Below are 21,014 nucleotides of genomic sequence, written 5' to 3' on the forward strand. Positions count from 1 at the left end.
CTAATGGCCTCTCAACTCTTTACCCTCACCCCGTCCCCCTCATCATATCTCTGAAATGTTTGACAGTCTTTAATTGGATAGGATGGGGGGAGATGCATGAAACATTTAAAATCCAAGAGGTCCCTAGCTCTAATAATAAATGGATTAGAGCTTTAGGATAAACCAACTATTAAAAAGACATTTTAAAAATCAATTGAAATACTCTGAATGTGAATGGGTATTAGATAATACACAGAAATTTGCGTTAATTTTGTTAGGTTTGATAATGGCATATTATGTAAGAAAATGTCCATGTGTTTTAGAGATGCCTGCTAAAGTATGTAGGGATAAAATGACACGATGTTTGAAATTTGTTTTAAAATACTTTAGCAAGAAAAGGGAGGCGAGTCAGTTAAATAAGTGTGGCAGAATCTTGATAATGGTTGAAGCTCATGATGGGTCTATAGTGAGTCACTCTACAATTCTACTTCTGTGTATATTGGAAACTTCTCATTAAAATGAAGGCAGGGATGGGGAGGAGGGAGGGGGTTGTCAAGAGAATTGTGAAAGGTTCCCTAGAATATCTGTAAAAGAATGCTCCTACCCGACTTCTCTAAGAACTTCCTCCGGAGAGCCAACTCAGGTGAACTCCCCAACTGTTTGCAGACTCGTGTATGTGCATATGTGCATTTTCCCCCAGGGGAAAAACATCCACAGCTTTCAGGAGAGACTAAGAGGGGTCGTGACCCCTCCCCCCCCCAAAAAAAAAGATTAAGGACCCGCTACCTTAAAGACGAGAACCCTGTTTGAAGTCAGCGGTTCCTCCCTTTCACCTCAAACTGGTCCCTACCGACTGCGCCACAGGCCGGGTGCGGTTGTGTGGCGCTAACCCGCATTCGCCCCACTACCACCACTCAGATCCCTTTTCTTCACCTGTACAATGGGGTTGCGGAGAGGTCGGTGTGGCGGCAAGGAGGACAAGGCCGCGGGGAGGACTAGCCCCCAAGGCCGCTAGGCCGGGGCCTTGCAGGAGGCTCCCATACCTAGTGATGCCTCGATGCTCGCCGGGATGCGCCCTCCGCGCCCCCACCCTCTCTGGCCCCAGAGTCCACCTCCCGCTTGGGGCGGCAATTTGTCTCCTTTTGAACCCCCCGCCCCCGACGGGTTTCCCCCTTTGATTCGCGGCCTGGAGGCTCCCCCCGCTTTGAAATGCAAACCCGCCTCGGCTGGGGCGGCAGGCGGCCCGGAGCTATAAAAGGCCTGGGTGGGGCGGGCGGCAGCAGGGCTGGGAGTTCAGGTGTGCAGTCGCTCGTCGGGGCAGCCGGCTGCGGCGGCTCCAGGGCCCAGCATGCGCGGGCGGCCTCGCGGCCACCATGTACGTGGGCTATGTTCTGGACAAGGATTCCCCCGTGTACCCCGGCCCCGCCAGGCCCGCTAGTCTCAGCCTGGGCCCACAAGCCTACGGCCCTCCGCCCCCACCCCCTGGACCCCCGCAGTACCCAGATTTCACCGGCTACTCTCACGTGGAGCCGGGCCCCGTGCCCCCTGCAGCCTGGAGTGCGCCCTTCTCTGCGCCCAAGGACGAATGGGCTGCCGCCTACGGCCCGGGCCCCACGGGTCCCACCGCCAGCCCGGCCCCGCTGGCATTCGGGCCCCCTCCGGACTTTGGCGCGGTGCCCACGCCCCCGGGGCCTGGCCCGGGTCTCCTGGCGCAGCCCCTCGGCGGCCCAGGCACTCCTTCCTCACCCGGAGCGCAAAGGCGGACACCCTACGAGTGGATGCGGCGCAGTGTGGCGGCTGGAGGCGGCGGTGGCAGCGGTAAGGATCCCTCTCTCGCTCTGGGCCTCCGAATGGTTCCCTTGGGCGCCAGCAGGTGCTGTCTGACCTCTGCCGTGGCCCTGCTTGGGTTCCAGAACGTGGCCCCCGTCCACTCTCCCTGGAGGCTGTTCTCTCAGTTTCCCCCTTCTGAATCCCGGCCTGCCAGAGCACTGGAAAGCACAACCTGTCTTTCCCTGTAGGTAGGGAAACTGAGACCCAAGCAATGAAGAAAGACGCCCTGTAGGAACTAAACACAGGTCCCCAGACCTTTATCCCTGGGTAAACTAAGGCAGCACTGGTCCAGGTGGTCATCTGTTCCTTGCACCCCTATCCCAGCCTCGGGACATGCAGTATGTGTGCACACACACGAGTCACTTTCCAGGTCTCAGTCCCCTATCCATATAATGAAGAGATTGGTGGGTCATATCCTTTGGGCTAAAAAAGAGCCTTCTTTGGTTAGATTGGTGGTGGTTGAGGGTCCCTACCTTACCATCCCAGGGCTCTCCCTGAACTCTTGACCCTGGGGGAGGGGACAGCAGCAGCAGTTGGGAAGGTGGCTGCTGTTTGGCTCCTGAGCCTGTGAACCTCCTGCCCCCAGGCAGGCCTCTCCGATCCACCCTCTTCAAAGGCTGGGGAGAGGGCAGGACAAAGGCTCGGCTTTAATAAGGGGCGGCCTGACCTCTTTATAGGTCCCCCCTTTGTCATGTAACAGGCTGGGCCTTGGCTCGGTAGTGACTCCTGTCGGCCGGAAAGTGAACATGATACCCCATTGTCCTGACTATGTTTGGCCTGTCCTGACAAAGGCCACCTGGCCTTAGGGGCGGGAAGTTGGCCTGCCCACCCTTTGATGTCCAGCCCCTCCTCCCCTTCCCCCAGCTGGGAGTGAGCCTGGGCCTTCCCCACCTCCCCCCTCCTCTTCACCCCCACGTCCCCCCCACACGGACAGCTCATCCTGGGGCAGATGCTGCGGAGGGGGTGATCAGCAGCTACAGGTCTGGCTGCAACTGTACCACCTCCTTGAGAGTCCCCAGAACACAGAACCTCCTACCTGCCTCCAGAGGCCTCAGAAGACTGAGGTTTCTGCTGCAGCTGTACCACTTGTCTCTGTGGCTAAATAATAACAGTTAATTCTTACAGAGCACCTACTAACGCAGCAGGCGCTGACCTAAGATCTTTTCATCCTTATAACTTTATCGTGGGGACTATTATCACCCCCATTTTCAAGATGAAGAAACTATGGCATAGAGAGATGACAAAGTAGGGCAAATATAGTTATACTGTTGTAACCAGTACGTGGTGAGGCTGGGATGTGACCAAGCCTGTGCTCTAATGCTCTCAACAGAGTCCCTTAAATCAGCCATCTTTTCTAGGTCTCAGTTTTACCACCTGTGACATGAGCGAGAAGGGTCTTATACATTTGTTTGAGTTACAAAAGAACTCCTTTGAAAAATGTGGTGGAAAGCATAAATGTTCTCCCTAGGAAAAAAGAAAAAGTGTTTCCTAACTGGGCAGACAATTTCAGGGGTTCCAAAGGCCCCTAGAAGCTTTATCCATAAACCTCAGTTGAGAATTTTACCTTAGATTATATGAGACAAAGTGTCTGGGGCCACTGACACTTGGGGTCCTGCGGTTCTGTGTCTGTTCTCTGAAGAAGAAAGTCCACTTGTCCTGCTCCTTTATTGTAGTTGCTACTTCCTGCTCATCAGCCAACTATGGAGATGGACGGGGAGGTTCTCCAGGGGCCTGTGGCGGTCAGAGGACTGGCAGGAGCCCTGAGGAGCTTCCAGGCTGTGTGATGTCAGGCAAATCCTGGCTCTCTGGGCACTGGAGCTGCCAAACCCAGTTTGGCTCGGGTCTCGAAAGTCATCTGGAAACTGTTGCCCTGGGCACATTGGAGGCCTAGGAGTAACTCTGCCCAAAGGCAAACATTCTTTCACCCTCACTCCCAGAAAGTAGAAAGGCGGGCCAAGGGAGGTTTGGGGGTTCCCAAGGAAAGTGGCCACCCCTGGAGCCAGGCAAGAACCACTCTGCCTTTTGGAAGCTAGAAGCTGCTGCCTGTCCACTCAGGTGGAGTCTGAATCTGACCAGTGTTCTTGAGGCGGGGGCAGAACTGAATGGAGGTTACAGACCCTCCCTGAGAGAGAGGCCAAGCCCCTCTCCTCTTTGGCCTCAGTTCGTCCCTCTGGGGAATGAAGATGTGGGGTCTCCAGGGGTGTTTCCTGGGTTACGCTGTTGTCTGGGACAGCAGAGGGAAGGTCAGTGCATGCCATCCCCCCCACCCCCCCACCCCAGTGCTGCTGGCCCCCGATCTGATGGTATCCTTCCTGCTCCTTCCTTGCCTTCTGTGCTTCTAGCGTTCCAGAATATCTGACTGGACAGTTAGAGACCAGACATACATATGGGAAACTGAAGGCTGGAGATTGTAAGGGAATGTTCTAGTTTCACACAGGTGGAGGCTGGGCTGGGGTATATGTTGGATGAGTCAGTTAAAAATTTTCTGATGGCTTCCCATTATATTTAGGGCAAAATTTACACTTCTTCCTGAGGCCTAGCTATATGTGCTGCTACAGGCAGGTCTTATACATTTGCTGTATTCCCTCTTCCAGGAAAATTCTTTGCAAGCTGTCTTACCTTTCAGGTCTTACTTAGCTTCATGGCCACTTCCTCAGAGAGGTCTTCCATGATGTTCTGAAGTCAGTGCCTCCCCCACATACCCGTTGATAATCTTTGCCTTGTTTCCTTCAGAACGTTAACTTACTTTGTGTTTGTGTGGTGTCTATTCCCACACCTACCCACCAAGGTAAACTCCCATGAAGTCCAGAACCATGTTTATTTGACCCATGACTGTGTTTCCCTGATAGCTCAAGTGGTAAAGAATCTGCCTGCAATGCAGGAGACCCTGGTTCAATTCCTGGGTCAGGAAGATCTGCTGGAGAAGGGATGGGCTTCCCTTGCGGCTCAGCTGGTAAAGAATATGCCTACAATGTGGGTGACCTGGGTTCAATCCCTGGGTTGAGAAGATTCCCTGGAGAAGGGAAAGACTACCACTCCACAGTTCTGGCCTGGTGAATTCCATGGGCTTGCAAAGAGTCAGACACGACTGAGTGACTTTCACTTCACTGCATTCCAGGCACCCAGCTCCGTGTGTGGCATTTAGTAGGTGCTCAATATTTTCTGATGAATGAATGAACAGGGCAAGTGTGTGAGGGACAGTAAGAGAGCTCTGGGAGAAGCGGGGAGAGATAAGATCTCAACCTGGAGATGGGACCCACGACTGTCCAGCTGAGCCGCTCATGCCAGTGGTGGAAGCCTGGTTGCCCCTTTCTCCCTGTTCCACGGATGGTCAGTACTCTATTCTTACCTGGGGAATTGGCGGAGCTGAGGCTGGGACTAAGATGCCAGTTTTACCTAAGGAGAGGGCAACAAAGCTTGGGAAGGTGCAAGAGAGGCTATTATGTTGTCCATAAACAAAATATTAGCCAGTTCTGAGTGATGACTGTCACTTGACTGAGGCCAGGATGGGAAATGACTGCAAGTGGCTCTGTTCTTTTTTGTCTTCCCCTTTTAACTATAAATATTTTATTTAGGAATCATCCTCTGTCAAAGGTTCAGTCTCTGATGCAGTATCAATAAATAGTTTTTCACAGGTTAATGGCCCATTGGCGTGGCTAAAGTCCCATACAAGTAGGGTCATGCCCACTCAGATGATAAGACTTTTGTAGCAGGGTTTGGATCTTGGTCCAACCTCTTCAGCTATCAGATGGAGAAACTGAGGCCCATGGAGGGGATGAACCCTCCTCCCCCAACTACGTTCCAGGCCTTCTCCCTTGGCCCATTGCCACAGCCACCAACCTGGCCTCTTACCTTCAGCCTCTCCCCAATACCCTGCTGCTGCTGCTGCTCCTGCTGTTTAGTCGCTAAGTTGTATCCAACTCTTTGCAATTCCATGGGCTGTAGCCCACCAGGCTCCCCTGTCCATGGGATTTTCCAGGAAAACATACTAGAATGGGTTGCCATTTCCTCCTCCAGGGGATCTTCCTGACCCATGGATCGAACCTGCATTGCCAGTGTCTCCTGCATTGGCAGGCAGATGCTTTACCACTGAGCCACCTGGGAAGCCCCCCTACTGCCCTCAGTTCAGTTCAGTCACTCAGTCATGTCCAAATCTTTGTGACCCCATGAACCGCAGGATGCCAGGCCTCCCTGTCTGTCACCAACTCCCGGAGTCCACCCAAACCCATGTCCATTGAGTCAGTGATGCCATCCAACCATCTCATCCTCTGTCGTCTCCTTCTCCTCCCGCCCTCAATCTTTCCTAGCATCAGGGTCTTTTCAAATGAGTCAGCTCTGACCTTGATGTCCTCTAAACCAGGGGTCTCCAACCCCCTGGTACTGGTGTGTGGCCTGTTAGGAATGGGTGGCACAGCAGGAAGTGAGCGGTGGGTGAGCAAGCAAAGCTTCATCTGCCATTCCCCATTGTTCACATTACCACCTGAACTATCCCCCACCCCCATACTTGGAAAAACTGTCTTCCATAAAACCAGTCCCTGGTGCCAAAAAGGTTGGGGGGCCACTGTTCTAAACCACTACTGGATTTACCTTCTCAAAGCTCATCCCCTGCTCAAGAGCATCCCATGGCTCCCCACTGCCATGGAATTGCCCTTTTGTTTTATACCATTCGATTGCTGTAATGAAAATCCAGCCCCATTTCAGAGTCCTTTTGAGAACCAGCCCCAACCCACTCTTGAAGCCACTTTCCCATTAGTTTGTTGAGATACAGAAATGCTTACCTGGGATGGTTAAGAGTCCAGCTTCAGTGCCTCAAGCCTGAAATTGTGTTTCTGTTAGAAGCTGCATCAGCTGCAGTCAAATTGATGTGGATCATTTCTCTAAGCCTCAGCTTCTTCCACTGTGATATCAAGATTATAGCAGGATTACACCTTGAGGCAATGGTTCCTGTAAAACACATCCCTGAGCCTGGCATACAGTAGGTACTCAGTGTACTGGTGCCTGTGACCATCTCCACCTGTCATTAGCAGGTACATGAGAGCACACACCTCATACTCCCTGCCTCTCTAGCGTGGGTTTCTTGACCTGAACTGCCCTCCTGTATCTTTACCAGGTCAAATGCTGCTTCTCCAAGGCCACCTCCTCTAGGAAGCCCTCCTTGGTTCCCTCCCCTCCAAGCACTGTATCAGATCCTTTTTGAACATTTATCACTGACTGTCTTGTTGATCTCTGCCATCTGCCATCTGTTATCCCCTCAAGGAACTGTCCTAGTCAGTCTCATCCTTCTCATCATGCCTTGCACATAATAGGAGCTCATGATAAAGCTAATAACTGTGACATCGGCTGAGTCTCTACCACGTGCCAGGCACTGTGTCAAAAACTCTGCATGGGTGAACTCATGTAAGTCTCATAATAGCTGTAAGAGGTGTGAGGATCTATTATTAGCTTCATTTTTACAGATAGAGTTAATGAGGCTCAGAGAAGGTAAAGTGACTTGCCAAAGCTCACATGGCCACGTTTGCTGCTGCCCAGGGTTCAAACCTAGCCTCTGCAGCCCGATGACCATCTATCAGATGAAGCAACACACTCAGAATGGGAGCCCAAGCCCCCCTCCCCATGTGCATTCCAGTCCAGGTGGGGAAAAGGAGGCCAGTCAGTGATGAGCTGTAAGAGACTGAAGTGGGAGGATGGGCACAGCAGGCTGTTTAAAACCGGTTCTCCAGGCAGAAGCTCCATTCGCCACCTCGTCTTTCAGATGTAGCTGGGAAGGGGGGAATGACCCAGTTAGAAGGTGGCAGAAGGCTTTTTTTGGTTGGGTGTTTTCCCCCCACTTTGCAGATATTGCTGCTGAGAGTTTGGGGAGTTGTTCTGAAGGACCAAAACAGCTTTATTAGCAGCAAGCCTCTCTTATTGGTGGGAATTATCTTAATGAGATGCCTCTCAAGTTTCTGTCCCAGAGTTTTTGGGACCTGGAAACAACATATATGTCTGGAGTCAGGTCCATCACCATGTTAAGAGGCTAAGCCCTCCCCTGCCATACTTGCCCCTCAGCCTTATAGGGGTGCCCCCACAAAGACCCCTTAGCATCAACAGAGAGGGAACAGGCATCATTGGACGCCAAGACTGACCCTCCAGGCTCCCATGTCTTCCCATTGCTCTCAAAGTCAAATCCAAGCCCCTTACCCTAGGGCTCAAAACCCTGCTAGCCTTTTCAGCCTCCTCTTGTGCCTTTTCTCATTCATTCATGAGGCAGGCGGGTGGTGCTAGTCTCTGAGTCTTTCTTCTCTTCTGCTAGGTGCTGGGGATTCCTGCCAGGGCAAGGCACAAGGGGTCCCTTGGGGGTCTGGCCCTCTGTTGCTACTCTCTCTGCTTTAGGGCCTTTGCACATGCTCTCCTGTCTTCCTGGGATATTCTTCCCCATTGGTGACATAGAGACCTCCTTCTCAACCATCAGATCTTGGCTTAGATGTCATCTTCTCCAGGACACTTTCCTCAAGCTAAATAAAGTAGGCTCTCTACCCCCTGCCACCCGCCCCCACATCTTAATCATAATAACTGTAAGAGGTGTGAGGTTATGCTCTGAGCTCAACACTTCCTTTCCTTCACACTAATCACAGTTTGTAACTATTTCTTATGCTGGTTTGTTTTTAATCTACCCCCCACCCTTGAAAGTGGGAATGAACCATTTAACAAATAAGTACCAAGCACTTCCCATAGTAATAATAATATGCACTACCATCCATTGAGTACTCACTATTTTTCAAATGCAAGTGTTTTTGACCCCAGAACAACACATTTCTCTATTAGAGTAGTGGCTGTGACTAAGGCTATGCAGACAGTGGAGTTAGACAGAAGGATGTCCTTTGGAGGTTAAGCCAACCAGCTGATGGATGGGATGTGGGGAGCGGGGAAATTGCCACCTAGGCTTTTGGCCTGAGTGGCTGGAGGAGAGGGGCCATTTACTGTGAGGAGAAGGCCAGGAAGCAGTGAGTCTGTGTTAAGTTTAACAAGGATTCATCAAGTACTCACTGTGTGTGTCTGGAACAGTTGTAGAACCAAATGAGCAAGATGCATGGTCTCTGCCATCATGGAGCATGTAGGCAGCCAGGAACCAAGGGGAAGGGATTTGCTAAGGTCCCTCGGTGAGCATGAAAAGGGCTGGGGTCCACAGCCCCTCCCTCCCTGCACCTCTGCCCCAGATATGATTCTTTAGGACCCACACCTGCGGACAATTAGGCAGGGACCTCACCTCCAGACCAGAGAAGGATGGCCAGGGTAGGGCAGAGGCCTGGAAACTCCACCAGGAGACGATTGAGAGGCTGCAGGTTGTTCAGCCCAGAAGACAGAGGGATGCAGTTGCTGCTGGTAACTCTCAGAAGGGCTGTTCTAGGCCAAAGGTGCCCCCTATTTCTGGTGCCCCTTGTGGAAAATCCTAGGAAGAATATAACTGGGTGATGAGTGCAAGGACAGGCTGCTTTGCAGATAGTCCAAGCAGTCGGGTTAGGTATATGCTACGAGGGTGTGGGCATCTGGACTTTGCTGGGAGTTTGGTCTAGCTGTGTTGTCCAATAGAACTTCCTGTAATGACGGCTCTGTATCTATACTGTCCAGTGTGGTAGCCATTAGCTACATGTGTCCACTGAGCACTTGCTATATGGCTAGCATGACTAAAACACTGAATTTTTAATTCTATTTAATTAATTTTAATTTAGGCAGCCAGATGTGGCTAGTAGCTATCATATGGGACAGCGCAGGAAAATTCCTCTCCAGAGTTCCCAGCACGGTAATCCATTCCTGATGTGCCCTTTATTCTCCACTGAGGATTCTCTGGCCTCTTTTGTCCCTGCAGTCATCATCTTTTTGTCTCTGCATCATCATCTTCTTCCCCCTGCTCCTCCTCGTCCTTTCCCTCTTATCCCCCCTCCTTCCTTCCCCTCTTTCTTTTTCTCCACTGTCACAGATAGCTTTTTTAATATCTTGTTAAATACATGAGCACATCTACTCTCCACAGCTTCCATGTCTGAAGGAGGCATTCCTGTCCTCATTTCACTGATGAGTAATGGGATTCAGAAATGTTCCGTGACTTGCCTGGGTTCCCACTGCTAGCCCATGGCCAGGCCGGGTTAGAACCATCAGGTCTATTTGACTATGAACTTTCTGTCCTCTTTACTGCCTCCCATAGCCGAGTCAGATTGGGGACCTCATTGAAGAAGATAGGTGAGGGGAAGATGCAGAGGCAGCTGGGGAGGAGGAAGGGCGGTGCTGACTGAGCTTGGTGCCTAGGAAGGGGGGTGACAGTGGGGTGGAGAAGCCGCCTAAACCTGCAGGGCCCCAGAGTGTGGCTGGTCTGGCCATCCTCTCATCTCACTCCCACAGCCATGCTAGCCTCACTCCTGCTCCAGGAATGAGCAGGAGTGAATGAGGACTCGTGCTAGAGCAGCTAGGACTGGCAAACCAGCCAAAACAAGAACTAATCATGGGCCCAATAGAGAGCCTCATGGCCCGGGGAGGATATCTATCCATCATGGAACTGGGCAACAGAAGTCCACCCACTGGTCATACACATGGGGGAATGGTTCCAAGCAGAACCTCACATGTCCAGCTGGTGGCCCAGCCAGACCTCCCCACCCCCAGGCAATGTTGTTTGCCCTGAGGGCCCCCATCAGGCGGCATTCCTCCTTCTCCCAAGGGATCCCTCCAACATCCGCTTCTACAAATAGCTCAGTCCAGCTTGTTGTCTCCATAGCTCTTTGCCCTTTGCAAACTGCTTTCATATCCATTCTGCTCCCCAGGGGGAAGGGAAGCCCAAAGAAGTTCAACCACTTGTTAAATCCATTAGCTAAGGATGCAGACCTGGGCCCATGGGCTCAGAGCTACAGAGAAGTTCAGAATCTACAGGGCCCTGGGAGCTGACACCCAACCTTCTGCTGCATAGGAGAAACAGGCCCAGAGGGGAGAAGGGACTTACTTATGGCCACACAGGTGGCACAGCACCGGGACATACTTAATTCAGCTGGTGATTCAGAATCCCCTCCCGTAAGCTTGTTAAAGATGGCAGAGAGACCAGGACACAACAGGCCTGAGAGCTTGTGAATATGTATTTTTAACAAGCATCCATGCCTGCCTGTGTGCATTTCTCTGTGTCTGTGTATGTCTGTTGGGTGTGGGGGATTTTGATGTATGGCCAGTGGGATTGGACCACACAGAGAGGGGTCATGGATTTGTGTTCCAAGCTCTGAGGGCCAGAGCTGGCAGTGTCATCCCTCAGGGCCACAGTCCCAGCAGGAAGAGGTCAAAGGAAGTGCTGACCCAGAGGCCACTTGATTTTCTGGGAGCCACCAACCCCGCCCTGGGGGCAGAGGCTGAACTCTGTCCTTGCCTGGCCCAGGCTGGATGAGGAGGCCCCACTGCAGACCGCCAGGCTCCTGCCCGCACCCTCCAGCTGGGCAGACTTTGTTTCTAGACTCTCAGGGAAATCAGTCTTAGAATTCTTTCAGCAATAATAACAAATATAATCAGAGCATCAACAAACATTGGGAACTTCATGTTTCCAAGTTGGAAGGGACCTTATAAATAAATGGTCTCATCCAACATACAATCCATTGCTTAGATCCATTTCCCAGCATCCCTGCCATGTGGTTATCCCACCATGGAAATCATTAGGATCTACCTTTCCCTGCATGTGTTCGGTATATGCTAGGCATCATTCATCCGTCCATCTCAAGTGATCCCCTAAATACTCAGGGTGGGAGTTAATTATGGGAGACCTTACACTGGGTGATAGGTTCTAGTGCTGTTTCTAAAACCAGACAGACCTGGGCCAGGTCCCACCCTCAGATGTGCAGACCTTGCTGGGCCTCAGTGTTCTCATCTGTAAACTGGGGCTAACACCTGCACAGCTTCATAGGTTGTTGAGAGATGTATACAAAGTTCTTGACACATGGACATATTGGCTGTTATTAGAATAATTATTGCCATTTTGTAGATACAGAACATGAGACTCAGAACCCAGCCAGTGAGAAGCTGGACAGCAAGCCCTAGAGGTCTGCCTGCTCAAACAACCACATGTCACGGTCACCTGGAGAGCTATTCAAGTATCAAATCCCCAAGCCCAATTTTAGTGCCCCTGAGTCTGAACTTCTGGGCCAGAATCTGTGCTTTTAAAAGTTTCCTCAGGCATTTGAGGCTGCTGGTCAGGAGTCAGGACATTTAGCCTGGAACTTCCCAGGGCCTCTGCTGTGCACGCTTTAGGGGTGGGGAGCTTGCTAACCTCTATGGCAGCCTGATGCATATGGATGGACCGTTCCTAGCATCCTACAACCAGAGAAGAGAGAAAGACTCTCATTTGGAGAGTTATCCAAGCCTCTTCTCCTCTCATGCTTCACCCCTAAGAGCTGGTGGGGGGACTCCCACCCTCTCTCCCACCTACGTGCCCTGGCATCTGGCCCAGAGGGTTATTCATTAGGTGACTGGGAGTGGCCTGGCCCCCATCAGACACCTGTTACAGGAGTCCGGACTTCCCTCTTAGGCCCAGTGTCCCAAAGGCCTGTAAATCATTCATCCTGGGCGCTCTCCCTGCCCCACCGCTGTCACGTACCTCCCTGCTCCCTCCCTTCTGGGCCCCCAGGGTGGCACTGGTGATAACAGGAGGGGAAAGGAGGGTTGCTCACAGCAGTGGGGAGTTCTGGCCCAGAGTTGGGACTGGAGCCCAGGGCGCCTGATTGTCATTAAAAATACAAATTCACATCTTCAGAGGGTAAAAATGCAAATACCCCAAAGACTCCCTCTTCCCTGTGGCTCCCCAGGCTTCAGTCCCTTCTCCAGGCAGCCCCGATACTGGCTTCCTGTGTATTCTTACAGAAAGAACTCCGTGGGTGCACAAACATGTTCGAGTGCGTGTGTGTGTGTGTGTTCCATTTTTATACGAAAATAGTAACATACTTTTCACACCATTTTGCCGTTTAAAAAACGTAATGTTTTTAGAAATTGCTCCACGTTGGCACATATAGAGCTTTATAATTTCTTCTTAATGACTGCCTAATGATCCTCTCCATGGATGTACCCTCTCTTATTAACTAGTCCTGACTCATAGACATGTACATGGTTCTTAACTTTTGTACTATCTGAAACAGTACCTCTCTGGGCAGTTTTCTGTGGGATCACTCCCTGGAAGAGGGATTCAGGAGTCAAAGGGCATGTGCATGTTAAATGAGGCTGAGATCACCAAGTTGGGCTCCAAGGAGGACATTCCCATTATCACCCTCTGGCCAGCAGATGGGACTTTCTGGTTCCTGGACCACACAGTATGATTTCAAACATTTGGTTCTTTGGCAGAGCCATTTTCTCAGCAATAAATTTTGTGCTTTGAGCAACTTCCCCAGATAGAAGTTGGTCTGTGTGTTCCTGAGCCCACCAGCCCCTCTCTTGGATCCAGGAGGCTGTAACAGGTCCTGGGTCTTCACTGGCAGCCTTGCTAGAGGTGCAGCTACACAGAGAGGAGTAACTATGCAGCCAGAACCCCATCTCTTGTCTAGTTCCTGATGCCCCCAGAGTTGGGGGAAAGAGCCCAGGCTGGAGGTCAGGAAACCTGAGCCCAGATTGATACCACTACCATGCAGGATGACCCTCAGCAAGTGCCCTTCTCTGAGCTTTGATTTCCCTCATATATGAAATGGGTGTAATGGATCCCCACTTGCTCATCAGGGAGGATAGGAGTAAGGGTTGGATGCCTGAGGAAAAGGGTGTCTTTATAGTCTCTCAGGCTGAGGTCTGGGTGGGCAGGAAGCCTCCTCCCCCCACTCCCAAAAGTGAATCTTTTTGGCATTTTCAACCTGAGGGCCATCCAGGCCCAGCCAGGACTTTGGGGATCTGCCCTCACCATGGTCTGGACCCTCTCTTCCAGAAATACAAGTGGACGATGGGCCTGCCATTTGAGCTTCTATTGCCAATGCTTAGAGGGCTATATAGCAGGCTCTGTGGACCCCAAATCTGGTGGGGTGAGGAGCTACGCACCACAACAGGAGCTGCAGGCCTGGTAACTGCCTGGGGCTTCAGTAACCCTGAATGTACAGGGAGTTTGAACTAAAAGAACTCACAAGGCCTCTCTTATTTGGACCTCTGGCTGCTGTATAACCATTCTGAACGTCAGTATCTTCATCTATAATGTGGGAGGAGACTGAACTTCCATGACCCTTTCTGGCTTTGGCCCAGTGAACCCAGCGGGGCTGTGGGTTCAGAGATCTGCTGGGTTCCAGCGGTGGTGGCATTAGGCAGAATTGTTTTTGAGCTGGCATTGAATTTTCTAGGTCAAGAAGGGGCCCCATCTGGAGCCAAGGCCTCGGCAGCCACTCCCTGGTCCCTTTCCTGGGTTAGGCCTGGCTGAGGGCCGAGGCTGTCTCGTGCTGTGTCGGGCAATGGGCTGAGGTCAGTGATTGTGGAAGAGTCCAGTGTGGTTCTGCTGCTCTGGCAGGAAACTCAAGGGAAAGAGCCCAGGAACATCTGCTGTCTCCTGTTCTCCACAAACCACTTGGCTCTTGGGGAGCCCAGCACTGTCCTGCCAAGCTGTGTGGGCTGGGTGGGGAAGGCGGAGGCTGGAACAGTGTTGGGGGGTGGTTAGCACAGGGGTGCTGAGGGACAGTTAGGCCCAGAGCTGGGACCACGGAGATGAAGGTCAGGTTGTTGGGGGGGCATCTGGGTGAAGTGGGAGAGGTCGATGGTTATGCAGACTGGCCATGCCCTGGTGGGATGCAGGGGCGAGTCTGGAAATGCTTACATGTGCCTCCTGGTCATAGCCACGTGCTCAGTTTCTTACAAAAGGACACTGGTATTGAGTCAGGCCCTCACAGCAGCCCAGGCCAAGCATGACTCGTTAATAGTCTCTCCAGACAGACCTCTGATCCCAGCCTGAAAGAGATCCCTGACATTAACCCATGCAGTTCCTGGTCCAAGGCTGAGTCTTATGTGGAAGCCAAGCTACCACCTTCTTTCTCCTGAGTTATGGCAGGTCTCCCCACACTTCCCCTTTCTCACCAGTCTGTTCTCTATGCAGCAGCCAGAGGCATCTTAAGAGGCATCTTAAAACCTATATCAAATCTCATGTCTCCTCTGCTCAAAACCCTGTAATGGCTCCTGTCCCAGACAGAGCAAAACCCAGAGTCCTTTCCATGGCCTGTGGGCCTCGCATGACCTGCCCACCCCCCTGCTTACTGCATCCTGGGCGCACCAGCCTTCTCAGTGTTCCTCCCTCTTCAGACAGCAGGCACGTCCCCTACTCAGGGCCTCTGCACCTACTGTTCCCTCTGCTTGGGCACCTCTTCCCCAGACAGCTGCATTGCTCTTTCCCTCACTTCCTTTAGATCTTTGCTCAAGCTCCCCTTCAAGGTAAGGCCTTCATGGACCACTCTGTTCAAAATCATAGCCTCTCTCCTCCCTAAATTCCCAGTCCTTCTTTTTTCTCTGAAATACTTTTCATCAATTAACATATCAAATAATTTTCATATTTTTTTATTTTTACTCATCTCCCTCCACTAGAACCTAAGCTTCAGGAGGGCAGGGACTTTTAATTCTGCTCCCTGCTGTACCCGGGACTTGGCCCACAGCAGGAACTCGGTAAATATCTGTGGGCTGGCCTGAGCACTCCTGCTGTGTGTCTGGGCTCAGGCTGGAGCGCGAATGGCTCCAAGCAGATCAGCCCCCTGGGTGCAGCCCCAGCTCAGGACTTCGCGTCTAGAACCAGGGTCTTTTGAGGAACCTGACAAGTCCTGGGGAACAACCAGCAGTCCCAATACTTTCTGTCTGATTGTTTGGCCAGCAACCAACAGGCATTCAACAGGAAGTGAGGAGCATATACCCTAGGGCAGTTCCTGAAAGCTTCCTGCTTCCAGCCTCTGGCTGTGGCGGCCCTTCCTGCTCTCTCCACCACAGGAGAGAAGAGCAGCTGATGTCTCTATCTCAACCTACCCCTGCTGCCAGGTGTTCCTCCAAGGATCCCCGAATTAGAACCACCTGGGGAGCTTGTGAAAAATGCAGATTCCACCCAAGGCTTTCGAGTTGACATGCTCAGTGACGCTCTGGAAGCTGTGCTTTTCCCGAGTTCCCCATGTGTCTGTTGTGCAGCCACACCTGGGAACTGGTGCATAAAAGCTGGTGGGCCTGGCAGTCAGAGTAGGGCTCTGGGTCAGCAGACCTGGCGGAAACCCCAACTCCACCTGCAGCTTGCTGGGTAACTCTGGGCAAGTTGTATCCTGTCTCTGAGCCTTGTGCTCAGTCGCTCAGTCGTGTCCAACTCTGCGATCCCATGGACTGTAGCCTGTCAGGCTCCTCTGTCCGTGGGATTCTCCAGGCAAGACTACTGGAGTGGGTTACCATGCTCTCCTCCAGGGGATCTTTCTGACCCAGGGATTGAACCCACATTCCCTGCATCTCCTGCATTACAGGCAGATACTTTGCCTGCTGAACCATTGAGGAAGCCTCTCTCTCAGTGTTAGGGGCCCCAGATGGGCGTAAGAACGGTGCTTGACTCCCAGGTTGGAAGTCTCCAAGCCTGATTGTTACTCTCTCAGCGTTCTTCTTCGGGGGTCCTGGATTGCCCCTCCTCCTGGGAGCCCTGCCTTGGCCTTCTGCAGGCTCCTCTCCCCACTCATCTCTCCTCTTGGCACTTCTGCTTCTCAGGTAAGACTCGGACCAAGGACAAATACCGGGTGGTCTATACCGACCACCAGCGCCTGGAGCTGGAGAAGGAGTTCCACTACAGCCGTTACATCACCATCCGGCGGAAATCAGAGCTGGCCGCCAACCTGGGGCTCACTGAACGGCAGGTGTGTAGGGCCCCTACTTCAGCCACAGGAGCAGTACTGCGAGTCTGACCTCCAGGCTACCAGGCAGATTATGGAGCTCAGTCAAGGGAGAACAGAGAGGTTTTCTCCTGGCCATGGTCATACAACACAACAGAAACAGAGCTGCTGCCATGAATCCCCTGGCCAATAAAACCCAATATCCCTGGGCACCAATACAGGGATAGGGGGTCTGATTAATTCTAGGCTACAGCAGGCTTTGATCAGTGCTGTTTAAATCCAGAGGAGGGAGCAATCACAGGGAGGACAGGGAGGGCTTCCTGGAGGAAGGGTGTTAGAGTATGGCTTTGGAAGATGGAGAGGAAGAGGGTTACAGAAAAAGTTGTCTTAAGAGTAAAGGAGCAGGGGTGGAGGGGTGGGTGTGGGGGTGGGAGGGAGGCTCAAAAGGGAGGGGATATATGTATACTTATGACTGACTCATGTTGTTGCACAGCAGAAACCAACACAACATTGTAAACCAATATCTTCTAATTAAAAATAAATAAAAATTAAAAAATAAAGTAAAAGGATGGAGGAACAGCTGCAACTCCTATATTTTGCTGGGCAGAATAAAAAAAATATTACAGGTACTTCAAAAAAAAATAAAAGGCAGGGTAACAGGTTCCAGAAAGGGAGAACATGTTCACGGTACATGAACAGTTGGGGTAGCTGGAGCCGGAGGGAAGCCCCAAATGCCACATCAAGAAACAAGAGCTCCACTGCCCTCTCTCTTCCTCTTGCTCTGTCATTCAGTCTCCACACCTTCTGCCCCATCTCTGTTCTCTGACCCCACAGGTGAAGATCTGGTTCCAAAACCGGCGGGCCAAGGAGCGCAAAGTGAATAAGAAGAAGCAGCAGCAGCAGCCTCCACAGCCACCCCCACCAGCCCATGACATCACCTCCACCCCAGCAGGGCCACCCCTGGCGGGCCTGTGCCCCAGCTCTGCTAGCCTCCTGGGTGCCTCCTCCCCAGTGCCTGTCAAGGAGGAATATCTGCCATAGCCCCCTGACCAGCCTTGTGGGCTGGGGGCCTTGAGGACTCAGGTGCTGGGAATGTGGCTCCTGTGGGGGCCCAGGAGTCTGAGTCCCAAGCCATACCACTGACCTTCTGAGTAACCCTGGACAAATCACCCACCTATTCCCTGCATCCCCTGGGCCCAACCGTGCAGTGAACCTGTTGAATAGGACCTTTTCCCACTTTGGTGTTCTAGGCCTCAGGGGGATAAGGGTGCCTGGGGTGGGAAGTCTTAATTCCCAGGAGGCAAGATGAGGAGGATCTAGCTCCTCCTCCATAGGCTCAAAGGTGGGAGGCTGTTGTAGGGACCAGACTCCTGGAGAAAGGAGATGGAATCCAGGGAAGATGGCTTGCAGACCATGACCTGAGGGGGTCCAAGGGAAGGGTGCCAGCCTGCCTTTTCCTGCAGGCTCACGTCTACCTGCCCCCATCATCACATGCCTCGAACCCTCTCCTTGCGGGATGCAAAGTACAAAGCCCTCAGGATTGAGCCTGGGCAAGAGATGACCATCCTGTCTGAGCTACACAGCATATCCCCTCACACCCATTCTCAGTGGGATTTCCAGATTGTGGGGAGGCCCCTGCAGGGGACACAGGGGCAGAGTCTACCCTACCAAGTTTCTACCACCCCACCAGGCTGTCCCTTGGGGACCACGCCTCAGAGAGCCCCCAGAGGACTTTCTCTGAACCAAACAGACCTCACAACTGGGCAAGTGTGTTGCACAGAGAATGGAATCTCTTGGATGCAGCTTCAAGAATAAACTTTTTTTTTCTCTTTTTAAAAATGTATAAAAATCATTATAAATAGCATGAAAGGAAACAGCAACTGCATAGTCCCTCCTAGTCTCTGCAGGCATACAACAAGGTCACCTTTAAAACACATTTGAAAGATCAAAACACTACATCATTAGAGTAAGTCTATGAGACTATGTCAAATTTTAAGTCCATTTTGTAAGCAGAATCATCAGATTCAGTCTTTCAGTCTTTTGAATTTTTAAAATACTCAGGGATTTCTTTTAACAGATGACATTCGTTGGGTACTCCCACGTGCCAGGCATGGCTGGACCTGGGGAATGCACAGTCCTTGCCCCCAGAATTCCCAGTCTGAGCTATGCTTTAGGTATCAGGGGAGCAGAGCATCCAGGGAGTCCAGAAAGAGCTCCCAGCTTATCTTGGAGGATCTGGAAGGCTTCCTGGAGAAGGGGATGTTTGAAGTGAGGCCTATAGGACTAGTGGGTGTTGTCAAGCCAAGACGGAGGAATGGTTAAAAAAAAAAAAAAGATTATGAGCAACATAAGCTTGAAAGTCTACTTTTTAGAAACTCCTGATATTGTCAGCTCCCTTTCAGAGGTGGAGAGGAGTCTGTTGCCTGGGGCCTTCACTCCCTAGAGGGATCCAGTGCCAGCTGCCTGCCCCTCTGTTTACTGTTCTGGGAGGTGGCCCAGCCATAAAAACTGTGTGCAGTCTGCCTGCCTGCCCTTTGCTCCTGAGGCACATGACGACAATGCGCGAGGTGGATCTAGTCCCCGCATGCGTCCCTGAGGAGCAGAGGCTCTTCTCTCTCCTCCTCCTCCTGGTGGCCTGGGAGGCAGCACAGCTTAACTGAGGATGGTGGACGTCTAAGGCATGGGGACCTGGTGGAACCAGGGGAAAGGACCAGGCTTCCAGGAGCAGAGGAAGAAGATTGGTGGCAGTGTGGCTAGCAGTGATTGAATATAGTTTTCTGATCTTCAGAAATGTTTGCTGTGTGACCCTCAGGTAATTGCTTCCCTATTCATTTCCCCATCTGTAAGACAAAGGAGCTTGTTTATCAAGGAAAAAAAATGGCTCTGGTCAAGTAAGTTTGGGAAGTCCTGCAGACTCAACCCTTCTGGGATAGTCACAGTGGTGTATTAACACATCAAAGACTGACAAGTCCCACAGCAAAGAAACCCCCTGAATTTTCTTTAATCCAGCATTTCTCATGCTTCACTATCGAGGAGACCCCTACCAGCACCTACCAGCACCCCACAGAACACTGTGGGCTCTGGAGTGTGGGGCTGGAGGGCCATGCTTCAGCTGTGATTCAGTGTTTAGTTAGCAAGTTTGTTGTCACAAGGCCTAGACTCCAGCTTGGCCACTTCCAAGCTGTGAGATTTCAGACAAGTTACTTAGCATCTCTGAACCTCAGCGTCCCCATGGAAATAAAATACTCTAAGCTGCCTCAGAATTGTGTTTAGCACAGGGCCTGGCATGCAATAAGTCTTGTGTTTTAGCCATCTGCTCCCAGGGCTGCTATATCCTAGGGTGAGATACTGGCAAGCCTAACTGATGCTCTAACAACCCCTGCCCCCAGGGCTGAGGACAGATGGTGGCTGGGAGGATCTGAGGCAGGACAAGCCTGTCCCCAGCCACAGGAAGACCTCTGTGGGGCTGGAGGTCAGTCACCAGGCCTGGCAGGCTTGAGGAGTTGCAGCTGCTGTCTACTGGGAAGTCAAGGGGTTGGGTGGGACCCACAGGTTGGGCTGGCCATCACCTGTCAACTGCTGTTTGAGCTTCATGGAAAAGGAAACTTTGATCTAAGACAACTTCCAAGCAGTGTCTTGAGCTGCCATGTGAGATAATACATTGCCTGCCACACAGAGAATTCAACCAGATCTGGGTGTTGTAATGGCTCAGGAAAAGGACCCCTCAAGTACTGTCAGACCCTGCAGTCACCCCAGTGCTAAGAGGTGTTCGGGATTTCCTATCAGGAATGACCTGGTACTGCTTCTGCTTTGCATATAGTGACTTTATGCTTCCCCCCTGGCTGGGTGGCAGGCCCTGAGTTGGTATTAGAGATGGGGAAAGTGTGGAGGCAAAAGTGAAATCTGGCCTGGCCTGGCTGTGCAAGGCTCAGGGCCTAGTCATGGCCTCTAGCACATCTGAAACATGTGTGTTAGCACTACATTTCTGTAGGCCCCTAACGCCATGTTGAGAACCTGAGGCTTGTGGACGAGACTTCTTCACGGACTGCCAAGAACCTGGTGTGGGCTGAGCAGAGAGGGCCACAGATCAAGACTAGGGAGGGACTCGGGGCTGGGAGTGGAGTATTCACAAAGAGGAGGTCTTTAGCCAGGAAGCCAGCCTGGCTCTAAGTGGGTGAGATGCCCAACCAGTGGGACACAGAAGCTGGGAGCAGAGCAGGTGTAGGATGGGGCAGCTTCAGAGGGTATGGCCGCTCCAGAACTACCTTCTCTGAATCTCACCAGATGGACTAGCAGTCTGGATCCTCATCTTTCACAGTCACCACTGGCTGGTGTAACAAAACACATGATCTTCAGCGATAAAGTCTGAACATTTAAGCAAACTAAAAATGTTTATTTATATGCACTTAAAAATAT

General features: G+C 51.8%; 1 protein-coding gene across 3 annotated transcripts; it reads left to right on the forward strand.

Annotated features, from left to right (window-relative positions):
* The first annotated feature begins 1,259 nt into the window (after window positions 1-1,259).
* CDX1 (caudal type homeobox 1) lies at window positions 1,260-19,126 on the forward strand. Of its 3 annotated transcripts, none has more exons than XM_086412431.1 (3): window positions 1,260-1,797; window positions 16,477-16,622; window positions 17,433-19,126. In XM_086412431.1, the coding sequence occupies exons 1-3, from the start codon at window positions 1,353-1,355 to the stop codon at window positions 17,637-17,639; spliced, it is 798 nt and encodes a 265-aa protein (XP_086268557.1). In that variant the 5' UTR covers window positions 1,260-1,352; the 3' UTR covers window positions 17,640-19,126. The 3 variants fall into 3 exon arrangements, 2 of the variants coding, with proteins under 2 accessions (XP_086268557.1, XP_086268558.1); XM_086412432.1 differs by lacking the exon at window positions 1,260-1,797 and adding an exon at window positions 15,814-15,937; XR_015167737.1 differs by lacking the exons at window positions 1,260-1,797; window positions 17,433-19,126 and adding an exon at window positions 15,810-16,147 and having other exon boundaries at window positions 16,477-16,610.
* The last annotated feature ends 1,888 nt before the right edge of the window (window positions 19,127-21,014 follow it).

Source organism: Bos grunniens, chromosome 7, assembly GCF_055505025.1.
Source record: "Bos grunniens cultivar Pamir isolate PY7600 chromosome 7, Bosgru_T2T1.0, whole genome shotgun sequence".
NCBI classification, from domain to species: domain Eukaryota; kingdom Metazoa; phylum Chordata; class Mammalia; order Artiodactyla; family Bovidae; genus Bos; species Bos grunniens.

Coding starts and splice junctions, on each gene's coding strand:
- CDX1 (XM_086412431.1), top strand. CDS start 1,353: ATGTACGTGGGCTATGTTCTGGACAAGGATTCCCCCGTGTACCCCGGC. Junction 1,798..16,476: donor TGGAGGCGGCGGTGGCAGCG/GTAAGGATCCCT, acceptor TCTGCTTCTCAG/GTAAGACTCGGACCAAGGAC. Junction 16,623..17,432: donor TGGGGCTCACTGAACGGCAG/GTGTGTAGGGCC, acceptor CTGACCCCACAG/GTGAAGATCTGGTTCCAAAA.